Source organism: Heliangelus exortis, chromosome 26 (assembly GCF_036169615.1).
Source record: "Heliangelus exortis chromosome 26, bHelExo1.hap1, whole genome shotgun sequence".
NCBI lineage: Eukaryota > Metazoa > Chordata > Aves > Apodiformes > Trochilidae > Heliangelus > Heliangelus exortis.
Window position 1 is genome coordinate 3215802 of NC_092447.1, and position 27157 is coordinate 3242958.

The following is a 27157-nucleotide window of genomic DNA, read 5'->3' on the forward strand; positions in this document are numbered from 1 at the left end:
AGCAAATATTGGAGTTTGCCAGTGTCTGACTTAAAGCTTTGATGAGGTCTTTTTTTTTTGAGAACAAACAGTGGAGAAGACTGGAATTAGATTGAGGAGGGAGAAAGGCTGTTAAGAGATGGTTGGGTTTTGTTGTTTTTTTTTTTGTGGAGGGTTTTGATAATCTGCTGTCTCCACCACATGCTCCAAGCTGCACTTTGTTTCTCTTCCAGTGGTCCATCTGCAGTATGTGCTTGGTTCTGAGCCAATATCCTTGTGGAAATGTGCATATTTTTAATTTTTCTTTTTTTTTTTTTTTTTTTTTTTTTGGTAAGGTAGGGCATGTCAACCAGCCCACCAGATCTGAGATGCATTGTACAAGTCAGTCTGTCATCTGAGACTTGTCAGCCACAGGATGCAATCTGGTGGTTATGTCAGCTCTGAACCTCTCTGGTTCTGAACTGAGCTGTGGCAAAAAGCAGGCACAGTTACCTGAGTCGTGGGGCTTGACAGTGGATTTTGACTTGATTACATTTAATGAGAACTTGGTGTCCCAACCCTAAGGGCACATTTTTAAGGAAGGAGGATTTGGTCTATGGCCACTGAATTAATGTACTGTGAAAAAAGCAAAGTAATCATCATCAGGAAGAGCATCACGTCAAAGCTGGGAGCTTGTTTTGGCACAGAGGAGTGTTGTGCTCTGCTCAGAAGTGCTTTAATGCTGGAACAAACCTGATTGCCCCATTAACCTCCTCTAGCTCAGTATCTCTGTGTTCTCTATGTCATGTTTGTCAGGTATATCTAATCCTAGTGTCCTAACCTCTCTGAATCAGGGAACAAATAATTAAACTTCCAAACAACTGTATTCTTGCTGCAGGTGGCAGAGACAGATGTCAAAAAAACCCTGACCTTCTCTAAATCCCTCTGTAAATGTATAAATACTTAGACCACTCTCCTGTAAGACTCAAACCACCCTCTTTCTACCTCTAGTCCTGTATCTTTGGTTACAATGTGGGTTCAGACCCTTGTTCTGCTGCCAAAGGGGTTCGTTTGTACTTTCCACATCTGCAGCTCTCTTTTGGGGTTCATGTCATCTTATCAGCCTCTTGTAATTCCCTTAAATCTCCCCCTTTCAGATTACCCTGCAAAATCCCACCTGATGTGAAAGAAGGGGATTTCTCACAGAGAGGATGGCTCGGAAAGGAAAATCCCTTAAGAAACGAGAGCTGCCCCACAGGCAGAAAAGGGTTAAGGAGGTGCGGAGCTCCGAGCAGGCAGTGTGTGTGCACTTGGCACTCGGATGTGCTCCAGAAGGAGGGGACCGAAGCCTCCCTGCTGCTGCCAGACCCCCCCAACATCTGGGAGCCGCTGTCCCTCCCTCCCTCCTCCCAGCCCCGCACTCCGCCCCTCCGGGATGGGCTCTTCCCTCTTCCCACGGCGCCGTCTGAGCCCCGCACGCTGCTCGGAGCCTGATGAATGAGTGGCCCTGCCAGCAGAGCCAGGTAAGCCAGACTTCCTCTCCTTCCCATTCCACTCGGGAGGCAGCAGCAGGACCGCAAACAGCGGATTTTTTTATCCCCTGGGGAAAGCCGGGGAGATTCCTGCCGGGTCTGGGCTCTTAGGATGGAATCAGAAGTACAGGTCCGACGGTCCCTCCTGCTGATGGCTGGGAGGGGACTCTGATCCTCTGATCCCCTCGGGTCCCTGATTGAAGCACTGAAGTTACTGCAAGTCAATAGTAAAGCTATTAACATGGACTGGTGAAAAGGCTGTGATGGGAAAGGTTAGCTCGTATTTTTATTTTTTTTATTTAATTATTTTTATTTTTTGAGGGATAAGAAATTCCGTGACTTTCCACTTGTTTCATCTCACAAAGGTGGAAATGTCTTTCAGAGCCAGGATTAAAGCATCACACACCGTGTAAGACCAGAAGGCATCTGTCTTTTCACACAGGAGTGAGGTTATGCTCAAATAACTCAGTACTTAATAACATACAAAACACTTGTGCAGATATTGCTTCAATTTTAACAACAAGCTTTTTGCTCAGTTCTCATATCTCTTCATTCTGTTGGGTTTTCCTCTAATTTCTTAAGGTTCGTTTTTGGTTGTTTTTTTTTTAAATAATTAAGAATAAAAAGCTTTTAGCTCTGTCAACACCTATTCCTAGCTTGCACATTCAGTGACTGCCTTGGAAATGGCAAGCTAAATGGCAGTCGGGCTACTGAATGCAGCAGGTTAGCTTAGCCCTCTCGTTTGAGTTGCCAAATAACCATTGCAACAAATAAAAATCAGTCCCACTGCACTTTTCCCAGTCAGTTTTCTGTGCTTTTAGAATGAACTTAAACGAGGCTCCTGAATATCCTGGGTAATTCATAGGTTTACAGGTCTGTGGAGCATTACTTAGTGCAGTAAATGAAGAGTTTGCCAAAAATCCTTGGCTGGAGTGTGGGCTGAGCTAGACAAGGATTTTGACTGCACATTGATTATTCTGTGAATACACTTGGCTTGCAAAATGCATCCCCTCCTAATCTTATTAATAGCAATCCTCCTCAGAAGCAGGCATTAGGCCTTAAATAAAAGATATTACTGCTAATCTTGGTTATTAGCTGGTTGTGGTGTTCTGAATGTTTCCCAGAAACCATTTATAAAACGTTAGCCCTGTCTTTATGTGTAGAGAGTCAATGCAGAAATACCAAACTTTGTCAGCCTCTGGAATTCTGGCAGGCAAGTCCCACAGAGAGCTAAAAGCAGGTGAAAGCTTTGACCCAAGGTCTAGAAGCATTCCTTTTGGGTTGTTTTGTTGTTTTTTTGTCTTTTCCACTGCTACTTAGTGTCATCTTCAGACCAACTGCAACTGAAGGAATCCTGTAGCTTGTGACCAGAGCTGATCTGCCTGCCTTTCACTTACCTAAAACCAAAACATTGCACCGTGTGATATTCAATCCATGTGTGCATATTTCATGAAAACTTGTTGAAGCAAACAGGGAAAAAGAAATGCAAGGTATTTATGGAGAGGTGAGGCTTCTATTATCTGCTTTTGACCTTTCCCATAGCAGAAGCCTGAAAGAATTGGGTAAATGTTAAGTAAGAAATTTGTTGCAGGATGATATGAACTGTCAGGTATCAAAAAATGGTGGTGATTTGGATCTCCCTGCCTGGATTAGATGGACTCTGACTGGTTCTTGTTTCCTTCTCTTTGCAAACTGCATCCAGTGACTGCTGATGATGAGACTGGAGCTCAGGTCTTGGAAAACCAAAAATGTAAAGTTCGAAGCTCCTATTGCCTTTTTCCTCCCTAAGCATGGAAGCAAGGGAGTGAATACTTCAGTCTTAACACTTCATAGCATGATTTTCCTTTTGTGGATGTAGATGGTTAGCATTAAAATTCATCTGCCTATTTTATCCGTTCCATGCTAGGAAGAGATCAAGAGAGAAAAGGATGCCAGGAGGGAGCACCAGTCTCTTGAGGCACTGGTGTATGCCAAGAGGAGATGGTGTTGAGGTTTCTCAGAGGATTTGTGCAAAATTCTAACCCCTCAGGTAGTGCTATGTGGAGTTCCTGGCTTTGATTTAAGGAGCAGTAGCTAAGCCTCTGCACCTCTTAAGTACAAAATATTGCTGCACTGAACATTCCCTGGTAACCTGGAAATAATCCAAGTGTCTGGTGGAGTTTCTCCATTTTTTGGGATGACTTTGCTATGGGGAAAGGAAAATCCCCTGGTTAGCAATTAGCAGAGTTTATCTGGTTCAAAAAGGGTCAGTTGCATCCCTCATTAGATCTAACATCTGTCCCAGCTCTGAAATAGAGTGCTGGTGAAATCCTGGGAGAAATGGTGGTGTAAATCATTGGTGTAAAAAGAAATGCCTGTGCCATAGATAAAAGATTGTGTGTATGTGGCACCAGTGGGGAGAAAAACCTTGGAGAGAGGTTGAAAGTGTTGAACTTTTGGGGGATGTGTGGGTTTTAGTCACACCCTGCCTTGTGTTGGCTTGGTGTCTTCTTTCACTGAAATATCAAAAGGAAAAAGGATTCTGCTTATTCAGTTGAGAAGCCAGAAGGGTTTTGAACCCCATGGTCAGTGCAAGATGGATTATGTCCTGTGGTTAACTCAGGTGACTTCTAGGGTGAGGAGGTATTTATGGAAAGGCTGTGCATGCTACTGAAGGGCAGAAATGTGGGATTCTGATTATCTTGCATCTTGAAAACCTTCTGAATGCAGGGGAGATGCCTGTCATCCCCAGGAAGAAAATGAGGCAAGTGCAGAGCAGCAGCCTGTCAGGGGATGATCTTACTGAATGTTTGGCTAACATTTCTATGAAGGATCCACTTATAAAAGAGAAAAACTGGATAGTTGACTCTTAGCCAAGAAATCCTATGCTTGTAGCTAGACTGTAATGTGCTTATACTGGAGGTGAATTTAAGCAGTGAGTTCAAGAATTTATTCAATTCTACATAAAACTACTGGTTAGTATTTCTGAAGCATCTGTTGCTCTTCAAGTACATGAATGACTTACAAATGTCTTATTTAATGTAACTAAAACTATTCCCACTCCACTGGGGCTTTCTTGCAAACAGACTTCTAAAGCCAAGCTTTTCTCTCAAACAAAATTTGACTTGTGCCTTAAAGGATGAAGTGGTGGAGTTCTGAGCTCTTGGGTAAGGAAGAATCTTGAATCAATTCTGAAGTGATGTGGAGCAGCAATAGTGAAGGGGCACTGTAGGAAACAAGAAGGGACAAAGTCTTGCCTGACCTTAAGGAATACAATGATTTTCATGAGCTTTTCATGTTTTCTTTTTGGATCCAAAACATAAAATTGCTGATTTTATCACCATATTGTAAGCATCATGCCTGTGGTTAGCAGCACATTATCTCTAATAAATCTCCCTATGAGCACTGCTCTTGTGTGTTGCAGAGCAAGATGCCACCCCCCTTCCATGCATTGTCACATCAATCATGCAGGAACTTGTCACCTCTCTGTTTATTCTCCTGATTTTGCATAGTGATGCTCACTCTGCACTTCATGGCTGTCCCAATCTACTTAATGCCAAGGGCTGTGGTACACAACTTGATGAGTAATTTACTCTGGAAATGGAGAGATCTCAGGTCTTAACTACAGAGTTGCACACTGCAATAAGTTTCTATGGTAATGAAATGCAAATCAGTGACTCTCCTGTGCTTCTGTGCTCAGAGAAGTCATTATTGGGGAAGCAGGTGCAGGACAACGTTAAAGACATTATTTTAGTTCTGAAATAAGTCCCTTTCTTCATGGAGAGAGAGTCAAACAAGATGCAGGCTCAACAGGAACAAGTGGGCAGTCAGCAGCTTTCTGGGGATGTATGGTGAATGTCATTGCATTTCATATGTACAAATTAACAAGTGTGAAAGTAAATACATCCTTCATCCTGGAGGAATTGGGTTTGTTAGCAGCTGAGCCAGTCATGAAAAGCAGGATGAAGCCTGCTGTTCCTGGGTGGCAGATGAACAGTGTGAGATTTGTTTTAAACTTCAAGATAGAATGAGAGGTTCCTGAGAGCTATCATAGGACACTTGGGGATGAGGTTTGTCCCTGCTCCATTGTAGACTTCCTGAGTGAAGGTTGTTTAAGGTCAATTAGTTGAAGCTGTACTCTGGTGATTTTGGTGCTTTCTGAGTGTCTCAATACTGTGGGATAAGAGTGAGATGTGCTGGTCCTCAGGCCCTGCCAAGGAGGGTCTCAGCATCACCCTAGGGGGGTTTTGTAGTGATAAATATTGAACAAATAGAGAAATGCACTGGAGTTAAAATGGGGACCAGATTCACATCTTAACTGATAGACTGGAGATGTTTCTGCTTTCTAGACCAGCACTTCAGTTTTTCCTTTCTTCTGGTCCCCTCCAGACTGCTTAAATTTTCTTTTTTCAGAGCCAATCTCTCCTCTTGCTTGTGGTACCTATGGCTGCCTCCAAGACCTGACATCTCTGGGACCTTTTAGCTTTGAATGAAACTGCTTCCTATGCCATTCCCATGGCTGCTGCTGGGATTTGGCATGGCAGCTTGATGTGAAACACCTTGTTAGCCCTGGTGGCTCTGGTGGCACAGTGCCTGGGGCCTGCTGTTCCATTTCAGAGAATTATTCTGTGATTGTTTGTCACTTTTCAGCCTGGCACAGCAATCTACTTGGATAGGTAAATATTTTGTGGATAGGTAAATATTTCCCTGCTTTTTGGGGGGGGGGCTGTAGTGATGTTGCTGTGAGGTGTCTTGAGCCACTTCAGGTGGATGCTGTACAACCAAGATGTGGCATTCTACCACCACAGGATGATCAAAATGTGGGTGCTGTCCTATGCCTGTAAATCAAAAACCTGTCAAGCATTTCAGCAGGGCTGTTCTGCAGCCTATCCAGTTCCTGTTGAGCCACAGTTTTGTTTCTGTTATCAGCTTTAGGCTATTTTCAGCACTTCTCACACATGCCCACATCTTCCTGCATCATTTTTTCCACCCCTCTCCTCTTGCCTTGGATGTTTGGCAAGATGGACACCAGGGAACTGGGCTTTTACAAGGTTTATTATACTTGGCTTGCTAGAATACTTTAAAATTAAGTGTTGTAAGGGATAGAAAATGCCATGCTCCTCACCATATATGTATGTAGCTGCTAGTGACAAGGAATAAATAATTGTAGGGTGAAAGTGGAGGTGTTTCAGAGCTGGCTGGAGAATCTCTTGCCCTATTCACAGATGTAATAAATGAGGATGACCACCAGGCTATATTCCAGCCTTGTAGCTGCCATGGTTTGTGTTGGGCTTTGTTGGGGTTTTCTATGACATACAGGGCAACTGTTCAGATTTTGGGTGTGTTTTTTCCACCACCTCTTTCTGGAGAGACAAATGGCTCATAGAGTGCTACTTGTATCCTATGCATGCTATGTTAGAAGGGAGAGGGCTTAGAAATATTTTTTTGGAGATAATTATGGCCATTTTCAGCTCTTCTACCTTCTAGGAAAAGCTAATGTAAAAGAAAAAGCTGTTGCCTTTCCCTGTGGTGTGACAGAGGATGCAGAGACCCCCAGGCTGTTGAACACTGCTGCCCTCCTGCCCCCTGGAACCCATCCAAAAAGGAACAATTTACCTGATGTGACAGGCTTGGGTTTCAAGTTAATTGTATAAAACATGGCACAGAGCATATCCAGGGAAGGAAGATGCATTTCCCCCTGTGTCTTGCTCCTTGCCAAGCCAAGTGGGTGACTCCACACCTGAACCTGTGCCATTTGGAGGGATTTTTGCCTTTGGTAGAAGAGCACAGCTGGGAAATGAACCTGGAGACTCAGTGTGGTGCTGAGTGAGTGTGAGATTCCTGCAGCTTTCTCTCCCACAATTTTCCATTTCTAACTCTGTCATTTATAGTAACCATGCCTAGATGGCCAGCATGATTAAGAATAAGGTATTAATTTTGTTTCCATTTGAAAAATTTGCAGTAGGGGGGGGTGTATGAGGAAGAGCAGCATCAGCATGCTTGCCAGTCACTGGGGACATTGGGTTATTTGATGAAACCTGAGGAAAAACTTGCAGAACTCTGAATTTTTGACTTAAATACCTGGCAGGGAAAGAGGACAAATAGCTCCCACCATTACCAGGTGATCTGCATCAAAAGAAAAGATAAATCAAGGATGTGCTTGGTGCAGTGCTGTGGCTGAGGTGAAACTGAAGAGTCCATCTAAGGACTGGAGTTGGCCAAGCCCCAAGTCTCAGCAGAGAGCACTGTTAATAGTCCCTTTTTTTCCCCCAAAAAAGAGATTCCTGCTCTTTAAGCTTGCACTATTGGACAACATGAAAGGAACAGAGATGGGTGAAGTATATTTATTCCATCTAAAGTTCAGTGGAGCAATTATTTCCAATATCAGTTCCACCCTTACTGTTGGGAAATGGTTCCAGGATAATCTCTTGCCAATCACTGGGCTGGAAATCACAAACTGTGGATGCAAGCTTTGTAAAAAAAAAAAACAAAAAACAAAAAACCCCTTCATTCATCCCAATTAGTGCCTCAACCCACCCCCCTTTGCCTACCTTCCACCCTCAAATTCAGCAGTGAACTGGAAGAAACATCCACATAATTGTCTTGGTTCATTTTTCTCCTCTTATTCTTTGCTTCACACTCTGGAGACCTCTTTAAAAAATCTCTGCTGGCTGTGTGGTGTTTTCTGGTGTGAGTCACTGCTGCTGTCATCCAGCCAAGGTGTACACATCCAAACTTTTTATCCTAGCCTAATTTATCAGTTTCCCCTAGACTCTTCCTGATTTTCCTTTGTTTCTGCCAGTTTTCTTCTCCCTTCTAATATGTCAGCTTCTTTTCTGGCTCTGGTGTACACAGTAATTAACCAGTATTTCACACTTTGGTTTGGAAATTTTATGAGTGGTTGACAAGATACAATCAGTAGTCAGTAGACATAATTTTTCTCAGCCCAAAGGAATTTTTTGTAATCAAATTACTTGGTTCTTGCCACATTTTCAACTTGGTGGCAAAGTTGGACAGTTGCCTGTGATTTTTTTTTTTTTTAAACTGCAGGATCAATCACCAAATCTGAGTTCTTTTTCCTTGGATTTCATCTTCAGTCTGCCCTTTCTTTTGCAGGATAGGGAAAGCAATCTGCAATATTTGTCTTTGACATGATCTGGACATCTGCTCTTCCTTGGCTTTGCCAGAGAAAGCTTTGGGGATCTAGACTAGATAGAGGGGAGGTGGTGGAGGAAATCTGATTATTTTGTGTTAGAGCAGTCGAATTGTCAAAAGTCTTACTCTCCCCCTTGTGTAAGAAAGGAAAAATAATTCTATGTACAGAGGCTCTGGGGTACTTTGGTAGGCTGAGAGACTCCTCATTTTATTTGATGAGGCCTTGGGGCATAAAAGCAACTGTGTCTGGAAGAGAGCAAAATGGGGCAGTGTCCCTAAAAATTTTGAATTCCTGTGATGCAGATTGCTCCTCTGGACTGGCAATTTTCCAGCCATTGCCATGCTAGGAGGTACTTGTGTTTTTTGCCTGGTTTTGAGCTGTCTGAGCAGTGCTATTTGGGCATCTCAGCCCAAACGCTTCTCTCCATCTGCATCAAGTGCTGCCCCAGAGTTAAGAAACCTTTAGAGAGATCAGGGATATTTGTGCTCCCTTTCCAAGCCCTTGCAATCTTATGGCTTGAGTAAGCTGATCAGGCCTGTTGTATGTTTACTATTTGTGTAAGTAAGCCTTTTATCTCCTCCTGTATCTTTGAGGATATCTTTTATTAGTAAAGACAGAGCTGCTAGCACCTACAGGAGCTCTTTGGCTCTAATTTGGTGTGAATAATAGCATTTTTCTTGATGATCCCTATATATGTGATGGGGAGATGGATGTGAGCATTTTTCTGGGGAACAGGAAATTTAACTGGAGAAGGAAATGAGCTTTTTAATCTCAGCAGTGGTTTATGTGCCAAACTGGTGCCTTTTCCAGGGGAGTACACTTGGTGTCTGAGCACAGATTATATGGATTGCAGCTGGAGCACATAAAGTCAAGCTCCCCAATGCTCCATCCCAGCTGATGAAGCTCTCTTGAAATCAATGGAGCTGCTCCACTTTATTTCAGCTGCAAATCTCAGCCTGGAATAATTTGCTTCTTAATGTAGTCCTGCAAGGAGTCCCTGGAAGTCTGTGCTTGATATGACCACATCCTCTTGTTGGGTCTTTTTGGTAACTTCAGAAATTGAGGCTGCAGAGGGCAGGCCAGGTGGTGGTACCAACAGTGTTTCATGGGTTCTAAAGAAAAAACCAAATATTTTAAGGAAGAGAAGGAATGAGAGCTCTCGATTTGCTTTCTGCAGGCACTGCCTTGGGAGACAAAATTCTTTTTGTAAACGGGTCAAGCGTCGTTCCCCTGTTGGCTGTATCCTTGTTGAAATGGCAAATATCAACCTAAGTTGCTTAAATTTGAATGTGAAAGGGGAGATGGGGCCAGATCTCCTGATGTAAACACTTGTGAGTGCTTTCAGTTGGAACTCTGGGGAGCAGGAGGGTTCAGAGGGGCTAAGGGGCAACAAAAGAAACTTTTAGGATGCTTAAAATACAAATGGGGCACAGTGGTTGTTGCTGTTTATTTCTGTATAAACTTAGTTTTTCCACACTTGTTACTGTGAGATCCTGCAGTAGCTGCTGTAACCTACTTGTTTTTAAGGACCAGTTAAGTTCTGCAAGCAAGGTTTGTTTTGGGGCTTCATTCATGAGTCTTTTATCAAGTGTAGGAATCTGAGGAGTTTAATGCTGCTGTGATGCCAGCCTGTGAGGTTTAGTGATTATTTATTATTATTCATTATTATTTATTATTATTAATTTATATTATTATTATTACTCAGTGAAAGCCTGAATTAAATTTTTCTGGGCTAGGATTTAGATGCCAGGTGTAATTATTGCTGAAATGCTGTACTTTCTGCTGCCCTTCACTCTCTGGGAACCTCTCCTCATCCTGACCAGAAACTGAGGTGAGATTGCTTGAGGCCAAAACCTGTAAGCCTGGTCTGCAAGAAAGCATTTTTTTCTTGCTTTCTTTGTGATGTGGTGAAACTTTATTTCAGGGTATGTGACTGCTGATTAAAGGCAGTATTAAGGGTATAAGAGTAACTGAGTTTCTCTGATCTCTGGCTGGAAGAGGGCTGGGGTTGGCTCATCCAAGGATCACTTGAATGATCACTTCCATGAGCTGGGAGTAAGAAAAGTTTCTGCAGGTGTTTATTCCTTTAGGTATCCTTTTCAGGGGTTTAAATATTATTGCTTTTCTCTTTCCATTGGCTTCTGGCTCCCTCCAGACTTAAGAGGGAGAAGAAAATTCATCACAGCAACATAGCAAATCCATGTTAATAGTTTTACTATGAGCATGCTCAATGGTATGTGCTGCATATGTGGTTAAATATGAAAATAAATGGGGTAAACTTGTGTTGATGGCAAGTCAGCTGTTGTGAGTAACAGCTTGGCATATTCAAACCCAAATGTGCTGCTTCCAAAATGTCATAAAATATGTGTAGCATTTGACTGTCTGTGTGCCATCTGTGTGTCTTCTAGTAAAGCTCTGAATAACTTGCTAATCATTACTGTATGTTGTTCCTTTTTTAGCACCCTTGTATCATAAGCAGAATTCCTGAGATAATATATTTTTTTTTCCTTGGGGGTTTTTATTCAGCTGATTGTTCTGTTTTACTGGAATTCTTATCTGAGGAGGAAATGAAGTCAGGGACTCCTACACCTACTTGATTACTGAAGGAGCAATGACATTATAAAAAGCAGAGTTCAGCTTCAATATGCTGAGCACCAGAAGATGAAAGCATCAGCAGCAGAGAGAGATGGAAATAATGAAGGGATCTGAGGAGAAAAATAGGGAGAGGACACAATGCAGTTTGGAGAAGATACCTTAAGAGCAGAACAAATAAACAGCCAGGTAGTCTGTCAGGGGAATTCTGTTCAGAGGTAGCAGAAAATGGGATAAATTTAGCCCTGACTGAAGGGTGGCTGCTTTCTGGGGTTTGAGTTTGAAGTTACTGCAAACCTGTGGCCAAGCACTGCTTCAGTGCCACGTTCTACACTCTGTGCATTGAAGGGCACTCAATCAACAAGACTGGATTAAAAAATAAAATTGCACCTGGAATGTTGTCAGGTCCTCAGTCCCAGGTGGTTTCAGAGCTCTCTCCACCTCTGCTGCTTTGTTAGGGTGGATGCAGCAGTGAAACGACCTGGGGAAGGCAGACTGTATGAGGTTTTTCTGCAGGTATCTGTCTGTCTTGGTCTCTTGCTGGTGGCTCACTGCTGATTTTACTGCAGTTTTTCTTTGGGAGAAGTAAAATATTTTCATGGAAGAAAACAATTTGTGACCCAGAGAAAACATGCAGTCTTGGAACTGAGGGAAACTTGTGTTCTATGCAGTCAGATCTGAGTAATACTGCAAACATATGCATTAAAACTATATAAATTAGCAAGTGTGTGCCAGTATTTTAAGGGTCTTTCCTAATAAAGGGGTCAAAAAGATGCTTCTAAGGCAAAAGGCTGAAAAAATTGAGAAGATAGATGCTGGGAAGAATCTCAAGTGAAGATTTTACCATAGCTGCAGCCCCAACTGCACCTTTTTCTGTTCAGTGCTTTTGGACCCTGATAGTCAGGTTCCAAAAGCTTAAGCTAACTGGAACCTAATCCTCTTGCTTTGTCTTTACAGAAACAAACCAAAAAAAAAACCAAACCAAAACACAACTCATTCTTTCTGTTCTGCTAAGTTCCTGTAATACACTTGAATTTCAGGCAGGCTGTTTATGCTGTGCCATGACTTTTTTTTTTTTTTTTTTCCTGACTGTCCTTCTTCCCCACCAGAAATCTGTCTGTGAGGAAGATGCTCTTGTGCTGCATCCCTGTGGTGGTCAGCAAGGAGAGAGAGAAGCTCAGTAGCCCAAGAACTGAAAATGCTTTTCAGCTTCACTCTGTACAACACTGATTTCTCTTCTGCCAATTCCTGCAACCCATGGAGGTGTATGATGGGCAGTCCAAGATAAGAAAGACTTGTTTGTGCTTTTGAGATAGGAGAGAGTGGTTATTAGAGGAGTACAGGTGTCTGTTGAATCTGTACACAACACAGTGGTACAGAATCAACATAGTTTTATTTGGAGGGGTTTTACTTAAAATCAATTTTCTTGATTTCTGAATTTGTTTCTGTTCACCGACTCCTAAATTTCTTTGTTGTCTGAGTGAAACCAAAGGCTTCAGGAATGAATGGCTTCAAATTGTGAGCATTGAGCCTTAGTTCTTGCTGTAATAATGCTTGTCTTTCACCCAGAGCTTAGCTTTGATTCTCCAGCATTTGGTGAAAACTGATTCTGAGCTCTGAAGAGACCCAAATCACATCATGTTTAAGTGCTGAAGGCTCTGTTCCAGTTAACTCAAATTTGCCTTTTCAGTTTGTGATGCCTTTTTTTTTTTTTTTTTTTTTCCTCCTAGATGTGATTTAATATTCTGCAGTGGAGAAAGTGGAATTTTCCAGCTGTAAATAGCAGACCTGTTGTAAGGGTGTGGGAGAGATGCTTTAGAAAGCAGGAATTGCTGACAGACAAGGAAGATTATTCCTGAGCTTCCAGGGGAGGGGAATTTTATAAAGCAAGTGTTATGTGAGTTGGGTTTTGGCAAGCAGTGGGGGAACATGAAATCAAACAGGGCAGGAAGAAGTTTGAGAGTTGTGGTGTGAGGCTGCAAAAAGAAATAGCAGGGTTTGGAAAGCTGGGGGCAGGGCAGAATATTGTGGATGCCTTTGAGTTTTGGGCTCATTAAAGACTTGCCTCACACTACCTTAATAAAAACTAGGAATAGCTTCTGGGAGTGGTGTGTGTGCAGCCTTTCTGGCTGTGAGCTGTGACTGTGTGTGGTTTTACAATATTTCACAAGTTCAGTGTAGTTCACTACAGCTGGATGGATTAATGTGAGTTCCCAGAACACTGTTTGAATGTAAAGTTCTCTTCAGGCAAATGCTACCAGAGAGATAAAGTGGAAAAGGGAAAAACAGAGTGAAAAAATCTCAGGAAGAAGAAAAAAAAAAGAAAAAGAAAGCTGTGACTGTAGCTGTATCTCTGTACCTTTTGTAATTCTGTACAAAATTATTCTTTTCAAACCAGTGGCAAAGCAGCAAGATGCTGGAAAAGCTCAGTGTTTGTGGTTTGTTTTTTTTAATTATTATTATTCCTCTGGAATAATTTGAGACAGTCACATCCATTTGAAGGTCTCCTATGCTTTACCTCATCAGTGCTTAATGAATGAGTTGGGTACTGGCTGAGAGAATGTTCCAGTTTTCCAGCCAGGGAATGGAAGTGCAGCCAGGCAGCTGCTCAGATAGTTTCAAATAAATAGCATTAAATAATTTGACTGAGGTTAGTGGACTATGTGCTGATTAAAGATCAGTTTCAACTCATTTACTCTAGGTTACTGGGTTATTTAAATAAACTTAGTTCACCAGGAGATAACAGCTTGGGTTTGCCTCTGAGTGCTACAGAGGGAGCTCAGGGTGACTTCAATATTGAGACTTGCTGAGTCTGAGCCTGAGTGAGGAGTACAAAATCCAACAATAATATGCATTGCTATGGCTTAGTCTTCTGTCCCATGAGAAAAATGGGAATTTCCAGAGGTTGCTTGCATTGGATGGTGCCTATTCCAGACTCAGCAGTTCTAATGTGGTCTCAAAAAAAAAAAAAAAAAAAAGTACCATCTTTATTAAGAGACTGATCTAGGGGTATTTGCTGGCAAGTGAAAGCTCACCAGAAATCCCTCTGTATTTTACTTTCAGATTTGTAAGGGTCAGAATAGCTGAGTGTTTGTAAATTCACAAACCTCTCAACCTTTCTTAGCTTGGATCAGGTTGAATTGTGCAGTATTCCAGGCTCATAGTGACATGGTGTATGGCAACCAGAGACCTGTGGCCACTGGCCAGCACCTCAGGTAGAGCAGTTCCTATGCCACGAGGTCTCAGTGCCAGCTATGAAGCAGACAGATGCTTGAATGACAGCTTGCATGGCTCTTTTTCTACATATTCAGATGATTTTCTCAGTGTCTTCCCACACAAACCCCCTCCCTTCCTCTCCTCTGACAGTCAGGGCTCGTTTCCATGGAGCTATTTCATCCATACCTTAGGAAACCTTTTTTTCTGTTCCCCTATAGACATAATTTGAGGTTTCTATGGCAACATCTGAGGAGGGAAGGTCCATGATGTCTTATGCAAGTAAGAACTGAGTCTTGGTAAGCCCCATGTATGATTGTAACACAAATGATTGCAGTGGTTACTGCTGGATTAGTTATTCCAATGTATGCCAAATATTGTGGAAAAAAGCTTGAGGGTCTGCCTGGCTTAATAAAGCTCAAACTCTGAAAGTTACAGCTCAAAAAGAAAGAAGGGATTTGGAGCAGTTAAACTTCACTGTCCCATCATGGATATAGCTGTAAAGACATCTGAGTTCCATCACGAATAGGGCAGTGTCAGGGAGTTCTGGAAGAATATTAGTAAATCCTGTAAATCCATAAGCTTTTGGCTTTAATATTTAAAGAAGTTGTAAAATGTGTTAAAATGAATTGCTTTTGAAAAATGAAACTGATTGTAGGTAGAGTAGAAAAAATAGTTTGAAGGAAAAACTTCCAGTATTTATTTGGGAGAGGAAGGAAGTAAAATACTCACTGTAAATTATGTGGAGGCCAACACCAACAGCATTGTGGAATTCCAGGAGAATCAGGAAGTGGAGTTCATTTGTGTTGGAAGCAGAGCAGAGATAGGAAATGACTGGAGTTAAAATAGCAGAGTCAGATCAGAGGCTCTGAGTATGTGGGCTTGATACAAGAAGTCTGGAGCTGGTTAAAAGAAGACATTTTTGGGGGAAAACCATGAAGACTTTTCTTAAACTACTTGAAACAGTCTTGCCACATCCACACCTACAAAGCCCTGCTCATCAGCCAGCTATTTGAACTGACTGGAGGTGAGAAGAATACAGGATGTTTAATAATGCCCATGGATCTCTTTTTTTGTGCCACTCAGAAAAGCAGTCAAGAAGAGGCATGTCCTTCATGTGCCTGCATTCCACTGCCCTTCTGGAGATGTTTTGCTTTGTCTGATTGAGCTGGTGAGAGATTTTGTTGACCGTGGTGATTTCTGAATCGCATCCTGTGACTTTGATCTTGAAAGATCCTTTGAAGAATCCTAGAGAAGGAAAAAGTGCCAAAAACTCTCCTGGGGAACTCAGTTCAGTGCATGTGTGTCAGTTCAGTGACTGGGAATTGGGTTTCAGGGGCACTGTGTCAGAGGAAGATGAGGACTCTACAACAGAGGGTAGGTTATGGCAAGTTTTCTGAGTTTTGATGAAGTGCTGTGAGTGTCTGGAGGTGGAGCATCAATTATTGCATTAAAGAAATGGCTGGAAAAAAAATTTGGAGAATATGTCTTAAGCCTTCTGTTAGAAAACTTTATCTCTCTGTGTTCTTGTCACTTGCCTGGTCTTGAGTCGAAAATGAGTGATTTGGAGCATGTCCTGGGAAGGGCTCAGTTTAACACTCCTGGGCATTTTTGCTGCTTGGGTTCCTGGCAGCTGTTGTTTTGCATTCTGAGCTTCATTTACTTTTTGCTCCTGTGTTTTGTGCCTGTTCTCATAAGCAGCACCTGAGAGTGAAGAAAGTTCTGTACAAGCCAAATTCCTGCTGGAGTCCAACTGGTAATTCTGGGGAGGGGGAAAGGAGCAGCCCCTGCCAGGCAGCTGTTACACATCCAACCAGAGTGCTGACCCCTTCTAGAATGAAAAAAGGGGGTGTGGAATGACCAGGCAGTTCTGAAAAGCTGTATCTTACTGTTCTTTGTGTCTGACAACCTCTTTTGTCCTAAAAACAGATGCTGCAGGAAACTTGCTCCTTAAGAAGTAAAACTTGACAGCTGCTCAGTTCCTCCTGGTGCTTGGGGCAGCTGCAGCAGCAGCAGTTGCTCCTTGCAGTTTGCTGAAATCCCAGATAACCCAGAATTTAGGGCAGTTTTAGCCAGATCAGGGCCAGCACTATTAATCTGAACTTTGTTACTCACAGTCCTGTTGTGTGCTGACAGCTCCTGGCTGTCAAACAGCTCTTAGGGCAGCAGTGGGGAGGGGGAGAGGAAGAGCCCAGGAAGGTCCTGCCTGCTTCTCATGCTTCATTCAGCAGGATTTCCAGTTTCCAAAGTGTTCCTCCCCACTGGAGCTCCTAAAGGTGAGGAAATGGACCCTGTGCTGTGTCTGAGAGGTTTCCCTGCTGAAGACAGCCACAGAAGACTTCCCATGCTCTCTGCTGTTGGTTTAACCCTGTAAGTGCTGTGCTGCCCTCTGCATTTCACACTGACCATTTGAAGTCTCTACTGCATGGAGTGTTGAACTATTTGAACATTTTAGCTCTAAAAAGAAGCAGCTGCCAGAAAGGAAGAAAGTGTGAGAAGAGGATGTGCAACAGTGGGCATTAAACAGGTTGTTAGTTGTAGGTTGTGTTTTCTTGGCTGTGTAGAACAATAGCAGCTTCCTTGATGGAGTTGGGAAGGAAACTGCAAGAAATTTGGAGGAGTTTGCTAGTGGAGTGTCAAAGTGCTAGGCAGAAAAAGCATTTTAATGTTATCTAGGTCTGTTTGGTAAAACAGGTGTTACTGGGTGGTGATAAACATGGGAAATGACTTGAATAACTTTGTGGATACTAGAAATATTCATCTGTAGTAGGACTGCATTTGTATGAATGTTAGATGCTCTCTTATTCTGAAAAATAAGGTAAGTGGTGAGTTCTTTTTGGTCAGAAAAGGGTGAACAATCTCAAGAATGAGTTCATAAAAGCCTTTATTGCTTAAATTGTTCATCTTTTAGCTGATCAGTGACCTCCCTGAATGAATTAATGAGTCTTCATCTCCTTTCTGCTCTGTCCAGATTAGGGTTAGTTTAGTTCTAGATTCCAAAAGTTATTTACCTAGGAGGTAAATGTAATTTTCTGCATTGTGTAGAGACCTATGGCAAACATCAGATCAAGGATCTGCTGCCAGCAGAGCTCTGCTGGAAATCTGGGCTTCCAGGGGTTCTTGTTGAGCCCTAATAAGGAGATGACATTGACTGCCAGAGGATATATTATCAAGTCTCAGGAGTGGTCTTGGTGTAGCAGTTTTTGGAGAACTTCTTTTTGGAGTTTTTGGGTAGAGCACAAGAAATACACAGAGTTTGTCGTGGAGAAGCTTCTTACTGTCTGTTCATAAAGTCTTGCTGAATGCTTTCTGGTTTCTGTTTCATGTTGCTTTTGTGGGATTTGGGAACCAAAGAACATTTAGCCAAGGGGAATTATTGTGTGTGCTCTTAAACTGAAGAAGAAACGTGTTTGTCAGTGGTGGCTGAAGAGAATTCATTTTCTCACCTGGTTCTTAAGAGTTTAGGGAGCTGTATGGAACACTTGGAAGGAACTTTGAGAGGAAATACTCAAATATTTTCTCGAGTGTGGAGCAAGGGACACCTGTGCCACAGTTTCCTGATAGGTTTTTATTGCTGCTCCCTCTGCTGCAGTCAGTGCTGAGCTTCCAGATTTCCTGCAATTTGTGTTGGCAGCTCTGAGCATCACAGCTGAACAACTAAAAGTTGTGGCATCCAAATTCTGCTCAGTGAACAGGACAGATTAGTGTCACATCCACTGCTGTCACAGGAAAGAAGTCTTCGTGACAAGGAGCCTGTGCTGATTCCAGGCCTCTTGCTGACCCTGGGGACTGTGTTAGTGGGAAGGAGATTTGCTGGCTCAGCTTGGAAGAAGCTGCAATGCTGTCTTTGGGTATTTTGTTCCAGGAAGAGGGCAAGCTCTGCAACATTGTGCTTCAATTTTAAATCTTCATGTGCTTCCCCTTTTTCTTGATTCCCTTTCTAAAAAGAGTGATCTTTAAAAAAAAGTCCTGTGACACGACTAACGTGGAGATTTCCCTTCTTTTGTCCTTTGTTTTTTACATGGGTTTATTCGAGAAAATAGCTTGTGTAAGCACCTGCTGAGGAAGTGTGTTCCTACCACACTCACTTCAGTCACTATTTCATTCCTCCAGTTTCTTTTGTGTTTTATTTGGCAAACTCCAAGCAGTAGTGACATGGGATGCAGATCCCCTCCTCCCAGGGCAGTGCTTCCATGTCTGGTGCAGCTCCTCTGGAGCAGGACTGGTTGTCCTAGAGCTGACTTGGCTGAAGTGATTTGAGAGTGAGGGATGCTGATGATTTTGGGGGGACACAAACCTTCTGGGTGCCTTCAGCAGATGCTGTTGAATTCTCACTACTTGAGGGGAAAGGCTCAGCCTGCTTCTCCATCTCTCTGGGCTCCTGCCTCGTTATTAAGTCCTTTATATTTTAGGCTAAGTGGCCAAAACATTTTCATCTGAGCTGTTAGGAGAACAGATTCCATGTCTGGAGCACACTGCTCTGCCTCCAGGTGTTGGGATACCTGATTTCTCTGCTCATTTAAGTTTGGACAAATGGAACACCTTGCACAGTCCTTTATTCCACTGAGCACAAGGATCTTGTAAAAGGTGCATTAGGAATTATTCTTACCCCAAAACCTGCTTGGTATGGGAGTACAAAGTTCACTGAAAATGGGTGTAAGTTCTATAACATTGAAGGTTATCTGAAAATCCCATTGAACTGTGACTGCAGAAATAAATATGAGTACAGGCAAATCATTTTCCCCTCTGCACATCAGCTTTATTAACTAGAAGCTGGCAGAAATATTAATTACCTGTGTCGTACTGGGGATAAAAGCTTTGCTTTGTTATCTACAAACTGTCCCTGGGATTCTGGTGGTAACTCTATAGAGTGGTCTAAGCCAATACAAAGCTCCTGAGCTGCTTTCCAACATGGTTAAATCAAGGAATAATTTTTCATACTGTGATTCCAGAGACAACATTGCATCTTTATGTAAAAATCAAAGATGCAGCAGGTTCAGTCGTGTGGGTCAAGTTTAAGACTTCAGATCATTCTCCTTGGAGGTTCAGACCAAGCTGTAGTGGAAGAAAAGGATGAGCAGCAGGTCCCCAGGCACTGTCCCAAAAGATGGAAAGAGTTTTCCTGCTTTGTTGGTACACAAATAGAATCCCACTGAAAAGCTTTGCTCTGAGAACTCTTCAGGAATTGAATGGGACAATTAGCAGTCATCTTGCTGGGCAGGTGCCTTTTTAACTATGCCCATTGATTATTTTCCATCCAAATCAACCATTTAAATAAGCTCTGTGCTTTAGATTTAATTATCAAAGGTTATTCACATCAGGGACAGTGGTTCATCCAAATCAGTAATTGCCAGATTCCAGACAGACATTTATCTCCTGCCCCACTTCTACTTTCCAGGGCTTCTTTTATTACAACTTTGATAAAGGTGTCATTGTACAATTTAGCACTAAGCCATCTGATAAGAAGCCAAGAAATATAATTTTTAAAAATAATCTAATAAGTGTCATTGTCTGCTTCCACCAAGCATTGGTTGGGTGAAGGGAAGTGGGAGTAAAATTGCATGGAGGTGAGAATGAATGGCAGATATTTATAACTAATAAAAAGGCTCTGCAAGGAACTAGGTCTTCATTCTTGCAGAGGTTAATGACTCAGATGCTGAGCCTGGGCAGAATAATTTTGTAATTAAGGAGTCAGAAGTCTGGAAACTAAATTCGTGGTTCAAAGACTTTTGCTTCTGCTTTCCAATTGTCTTCTGACTGTAGTGACATCATCTGCCAGAATTGGATCCCTTCCCCTGGTGATAAAATGTGGATCTGCTGCAAATTCCTTAATTCCCTGTTTAAATTATACTGCATAGCCTTATGCAGGTTTTTTTTGTGGGGTTTTTTTGTTTTGTTTTGGTTTTTTTTTAATCAAACTTAGAGGCAAACAGTCCAAATTAGAAATGCCTTGGATTGATGCTATTTCCACACACGTTCCTTGTGTCCTGTGTCCTTCTTCCTTTTGTGCTCACTCCTAAACTTAACACCTTCAATATTTTAACATCCAGGAACAGTGTGTTCTGAGAAAGGAGCCCCTGGTTTCCAACCCCAGTGGAGTCACAGACACTGATTCAGTCAGTGCTTAGCCAAAGATTCTTCAGCTTGTCTGCAGCAGCCCCTGAAGGTAAAGGCTGAAATCCTGCTGTGCTTTCCTTTGCTTTTCCTTTTCCTTTTGGAAAATGAAGAGTCGAAAAAGTAAAATTTCTTCCTGCAACTCTTTTGTGAACGTACCACAGTAAAGCAAAAAGTTGAGTTGGTTTGGTTTTGTTTTTTTTTTTTAAAGGTTAAGTGGGGCATTGAGAATTTGTCACACCCTGCAGGCAGTTGGGTTTTTCTCACCAAATAATTGAGTGTTTTTCAGTGTGTTTGAGGTTCTTGAGCTGGTGTGTGTCCTTCTGTGTGCAGATCTGGGTGTTTCATACAGAAAAGTTGACAGAGCTGAGCTGGTGAAGGAGGGATTTTAGCTGGAGAGAGAAGAATGTGCTGCTCAGAGACCTTTTGTACTTCCAGACTCCTTGGCTGTGATTAATTGTGTGTGTTGTGAGCTCTGACCCACTGGGTAAGTGCTCTCCAGGTGAGGAATTCTGAGGAATTTGGACAAAGTCCCCATGTTTCCTTTGTATGAAGTGCAAAGCAAACACCAGACCCCTGTGGAAATTCAATTAATGGGCACTGAGTTTACTGAGGGAGTCAATTTAATTGCTCAACCCTGGAATCCCCTCCACTGGATTTATGAGAATAAATGAGTTTCCCTTTTGGATTCTGTGCCAAATAACACACTTCAGTTCTAAGTGCTGAAGAAGTCAAACTGAGAATAAGGTCCTGGAACCTTTGCCCTGTTGACTTTTTCTGATAAATTGACACTGACTTTTTTCTTTTTTTTTTGGAGGGGGGTGTTGTGTTTTTTGTTGGGTTTTTTTGTTTGGATTTTTTGGGTTTTTTCTGTCTTTGGCTCAACTCTGTTTAAATTGGAGGATGAGCTCTACCTGAAGTAAATAACTGTGAAAGTATTGTCCCAATGCTGAAAAAAATCAATAATCTGCTGTGCTATTTTGATCATGTTTGGCAAATTCTGGAATCCTGGGTGGTATCTGAGGAATCTGGGGTTTGCTACTGTACATGAGGCCAAAATTTAAATGCCTCCTTAGCCAGGGTACACTCAAAATTCCCATTCTGGTGGTCATTAAACCAGGTGCAAACCTGCTTTCTGAACTGGGCTGCTTGTTGAAGAGGGAATGGCAAGTCCTGAATAAATCTACCAAGCAGGGAAGAACTGGGAGATGGATTTTTTTTATTTTTTTTCTCTCTGTGGGACATGGACCTGCCTCCACTTTGTAACACACTGTGACATCAGCCTGTCCCTGGTATTTCTCACCCTGCAGGCTGTGAAATTTGTCATCTGTCTTGTAACATAGCCCCTGGGTTCCAGAGAACAACACATGCAGGCATCTGGTATCACATATCCAAAATAAAATGGACTGTGTGTGTTCAAATAAGAGCAACTGCTGGGTGGTAGTGCAGGATTTAAAGGGACAGATCTGCAGGGCACTGAAAAAAGAATGTGTAGCCAATACCTGCTCCTTTCATGTACCCACATCTTGTCATGTCAGATCTTGACAGGCCTAATTATAATTAAAAATGCAAAAATCATAGGTGTTTGTGCTTAAGCAAATGGTTTAATTAATGAATAATTTTACCTTCTACTCTGCTGTATCCTACTCTGTATTCATCTACACTTTGCTCTCCTTTAAATGCATGGGAAAGCTATTACAGAAATTATTGCCAAAGAATCTAGGTTTGTACTCATCATTCAGGGAAGAAATTTATAGTTTTTCAGAGGATTTTTTTTTTCTTAATTCATACGTTCTGAAGACACTGGAAGACCCAGAACATCTGAGTAGGAGAAAAGCAGATTGTTGATCAACCTGATTGATAACCATGAAAACTGTAATGAATGAATCCATTGGATGGATCATTAAGCTCCAGGAGTAATCATTAAGCAAGGATCTGGTACCCACAGGTTCTGATGGAAGCAGCCAGACTGTGCTGCTGGGATTTGTACAGAAATAGTGCTTGATCATGGTTGGTATTTTCCACTTTGTGTCAGGTGTTTGAGCTCTCTCTCTAATTACACAGCTTCTTTTTTCCTAAGAGCCCCAGACAGATGGCCAGCAAAACACAAATGTGTTGGGAATGTTGGGCTGCAAATAAGTTATCACTTACTGATGAGTGAAATACTTAAAGAGATATTCCCTGGATGTCTGTGCCCTGTCCTAAGTGGAAGGACTTTCATGGCACAGGCTGTGAAAATTATTTTCAGTTTTGGGTGTGTGAAGGGAATCATCTGTCCTGCTGAATTAATCCCAGTAATGTTCAGTGAAGCTGAAGAAAAGGTGCTGGCATGGCCATGGCAACAAAAAGGAGACTGGTGAAAGGGCCAGTTTCTCCTTGCCAAAGCCATCCCCAAATGCTCCTCTTGCCCAAAGCAGTATGTGTTTTGGGGGATAAATTAGACAACATCTGGAGGGATGTGGAGGGTTTGCAAAGTGCAATTTGCTACTAAAGAAACAGGCAGAAGTTTATTTTCAAACAAAACTGAGGCAGTGTGTGTAAGAAAAGCTATTTTGATTTGGGTTGACAAATATTTTCTAACCTGAAACTAATATTTTTAAATGTTCAGGCTGTTGAGCAATGAAAACTAAAGCTGTGTCAAGTTCATTTAGTGATTTTTTTTTTTTTTTTTACTTTTATTTTTGGTGACAGCAAGCCCAGATGATTTCCAGTTACTCCCTTAGAGATTTAAAATTCTCTAGTTTCATTTCCCACTTGAAAATGCAGCTTTATTCTGGTGTATTCAGTGACACTCAGGGGATGTCAGTGAAGAATCTGTCCCACTGCTTTTCCCGATTTGGTTTCATTACCAGAATTCTGCGAGGCTTGTCCTGAGATGGTTCCTCCCAGTGCATGACCCTCCCTAGAGCTTCCTTTGTGTCTCAAGTGCCTGGGAATCCTCCATGTAGTAGATGTCTTCCTCCTGGTGTAAAATCTGTCCTGTGTGTCTGATTGTCTTTGCGTGGTTGGTGTCTTTTGGTTCCTGGACCCGATCCCATCCATCACCCAGTGCCATTTTGGAAGCAGCGCTGCCCTCCAAGAACTTTTTGAGCAGCTTTCACTCACCTGAACCTGAGCTAAAAACCCAACCAGCTTCTGAGTTCCAACTGCTGCTGCCTTGGATCTCTTCCTCAGTCCCTCTCCTTCCCTCTGAGCAGGAAATGGGGCCAAAAAAACCCAAAAAAACCAAAAAAACCACAACACCAACAAAAAACCCAACCCTTTTTGTGAAAGGAGGCTGAAAGTCACAAGTTGGCTCCCTCCCTCCCTCCATCGGGAGGGCTGTCAGAGCAGGAGGTGGGACAAGGGGACCCCCATCCAATTGGCTCCTGGAGAAGGCAATTTCTCTTTTTACCCTTGCTCATTCGGGTGATTTGTAGCAGCAGGAGCAGCAGCAGCAGCATATTTGGTAACAGAAACCCTGCCTCTGGGGATTAAGAGTACAGTTACCCTTGCAACAGCTGCCTGCGTATGTCTTCCCCGCTACAGAAAAAGAACATGCTGCTCCTCCTCCTTTCTCCTGATTTTTATCTAGTGTTGTTGCTTCCCTCCCTCTTTCTTTCTTTCTCTTTCTGACCTCCTCGCAGCTCCACGCCGCTCTGCTCCATGCTTGCTTCGGCTCTCGAGAAGACCACGGCTGAGTTTCCTAGCACAGTCCTGGGAGATTTTTAAAAATTTTTAAATTTTTTTTTTCTTTCCTGAGCCAACATTAGGCAAAGAGGACCGAAGGCAAAGGGGTGGTGGGATGGGGGAGGAAAGCCAGGAGTGAACCGAGCTGTTGCTGGCACCCCTTGTCTTGGGGACCAGGCAGGGAAGAGACCGTAGAGAAGAGAAGGAGACGAGGAACTTTAGATCTGGCTTCCCTTGTGGTGTGTCTGTGTCCTGAGCATCCCCTCCCCACCCACCCTGCTGCTTGTTAAATGAAAGCACGTGAAGAACATGAGGTTTCCTGCTTGAGAGGGAGGCCGGGAGAGGGAGGAGGAAGGCGAGTTGTGGTTTCGTGGTGTGGTTTGACACCGAGATCAGAGCGAGCGTGCCTGGGGGTGGGAGCAGAAACAGAAAGGGCGTCTGATGCCAGCTGCCAATATGACAGAAACCCTGCAGCTTCCAGCCCTGCAAGTCCCAGAGCAGCAGGTGGTCGAGAGTGGCCGTGCCTGGTCCAGTTCCTCCACCCCAACCCTGCGCAGGAGACGCTTCAAGATGAGGCGGATGAAGAATGTGCAGGAGCAGAGCCTGGAGGCCGGCAGGTATCAGGATTCTCCTTCCTCCAGCAAGGAATACCTGCAGCTCCCATCCATTGAGATCACCCCCTCCAGTGATGAGGACACTCCTTGGTCCAACTGCTCCACACCCACTGCCTCCCCGCGCCGCAAGCGCTTCCTCCTTCGGAAGTGGCTGCGTGTGAGAGAGAAGAAGGAGTACAGTGAGAGCAGGTATGTTCTTGGCCCTTCCCTGCTTCCAAGAAGAGCCCCTCCACGATAGGTAGGTAGGGAGGGTCTGTTGTTCCCCGTGGAATCTTGGCAGTGCTGCCTCTTTGGGGTCTGGCCTCCCCCGTTGGCTGGCATGGGTGATGTAGATGATGTAAGGATCTGTCTGCTGGCATTGCCAGGATGTGGTGATGCCAAAGAGATGCCAGCAGTTGGTGGTGATGTTCATGCCTCTCAGAGCTTCTCTGGAATCCTTCATTTAGTGGCTGTTGTTTGGGAGAGTGTGACAAGAGGTAAAACCAAGTAGCCCTGTGGCTACTGCAAGTCAAGATGTCTGGGTTCAGATCTTGGCAGCTTTCCAGACTGGAAAGTCACTCAGCTTCTTGGCTCAAAAAGGGACAAAGAGTTCCCCCAAAAGCTTGTCAGTGCAGTAAAGGAAACTAATGCCCTGGGGGCTGTTCTGTGGCTGTGACTTGTGTAACCCTCTGCAGCTGCAGTGTAGGTTACTGTGCCTTTAATGTCAGGCTGGAACAATATATAGGGTATGTGCTAAAGTGTCAGAATCGGAAAGTTCAGGTCTGAAGTTCAACAGAGGATGGCTTTTCAGCTGAAGGATTTAATTTCGATTTCCGGATGGTGGATGTGTTTGGTGAGAGGCCAAGACACACCTTTTTCCATGCAAATGCCTAAGAAAACTTCATTCATTCATGTGCAGCTAATAATGCCCTGCCCATGCTGACACTTTTCTGCTTATTTATCATTAAGACACTTCTGCCTTAACCCTGGTCACGTTTTTAAAGCAGTGACTGGAAAAAAGCTTAAGTGCTGTATGGATTAGGTGGCATTAGCATAGCAAAGCCAGCATGGCACCTCCTTTCTTCACATGTCCTGGGCTGCAAATCCATCCTTTTTTGCAATGGCAAATGCCATGTTTCATTTGAAAACTTTTTTTCCTTTCTGTAGGAAAATAACAAAAGTTTGGGGTGACTGGTGCTGAGCCCCTGGGCTTTCAAAACTCAACAGGAGTGGAAACAACACAGAGGAAGGAGAATCTGTAGGGAGTTAAGTCACAGAAGAGTGATGGACCCTAAAGGGTTTCGTGGCATTAACTCAAAAGGGACCAGCAATGGGGTAAACTTCATTGTTCCCTGAGTCTGTTACCTGTTGTAAAACATCAGGACTGGCTGTCAGTGTGACAGCTGCACTATTGAGTTACAGGCTCCCAGACTTCACCTGGAAAAGGGGGTTGCCACCAGCATGCAGTTTGCTTCCAGTCACTACTGTCAGAGTTGGGAATTTTTATTTTATTTTTTTTTTAATCTGGTAACCTTTATCCCCATCACGTGGCCAGATACCTGCCTGTTTGGATGGCAGGTTTTCCCAGGAAAGCTGGTAGTGGAGAGGAAAACTTTACACCAGCTGACTTATTCCAGTGGTGCATGTGCTGCTCACATGGCCCTGAGCAAGTGCAGTAGCTCTGTTCCATTAGCATACAGTAAGCATTCAAGTGAATAAACCAAATGCTTTTAAGGCTCAAAATGCTGTCTGTAATGCCCCAGCTTTGATGAAGCCTGGCTGATTTTTTCACCTGGAAACTCCAGCCTACAAAATGCTCTTTATCACTGGTTAGTTTTTAACAGCTTGGATGTCTTTTAGGGTTTGTTTACAAGCTGTTAGGTGGCTGCCAGTGAGAGCAGGAGAGGGGTTTTATTTCTTTTCATTAAACACCAGAGATACCAAGTAAGAACCCTGCCTGCCTGTGACACAATTCTGTTCAAGGTGAAAGAGCAGAGAGTTTGTCTAACTTGTCCTTGTACAAAATCACAGTGTTGCACAAACCCATTCAAGTTTGATGCTCTGGAGTCCCATGCAGATAACAAATAGGATGATTTTATAAGAGATGCAGACAGCTTCTTGGTTATACTTCTCATCCATCATTTTTAACCCAGGTAATGATAGAAGTATTTTTCTCTGCAGAGAGCTTTAAAAAGGATGAACCCTGCACACAAGTGTACAGGTTTTTTATTAAGCATGATGATGTGCCTTTCCTCACAGAGTAGGAGCTGCAATCTGTTAGCATTTTGCTGTGCATGCAATGGCCATGCATTATTGATGTGGGGATGAGAGTCTAGAGGCTTTAATTTATG

The 27157-nt window shown here is 43.0% G+C and overlaps 1 protein-coding gene across 8 annotated transcripts in view; it reads left to right on the forward strand.

The window, feature by feature from the left end:
* Positions 1–1408: 1408 nt before the first annotated feature.
* The window catches only part of GRAMD1B (GRAM domain containing 1B), a 111288-nt gene continuing 85539 nt past the window's right edge, over positions 1409–27157 (forward strand). For 2 of the 8 annotated variants that reach the window (XM_071769184.1, XM_071769185.1), the window contains exon 1: positions 24148–25016. In XM_071769184.1, coding sequence (XP_071625285.1) covers positions 24655–25016 — 362 coding nt within the window. In that variant the 5' untranslated portion in view covers positions 24148–24654. Of the gene's footprint in view, positions 1482–24029; positions 25017–27157 lie in introns of those variants that run through there. The other 6 variants (XM_071769189.1, XM_071769193.1, XR_011730683.1 and 3 more) reach the window with 6 other exon arrangements.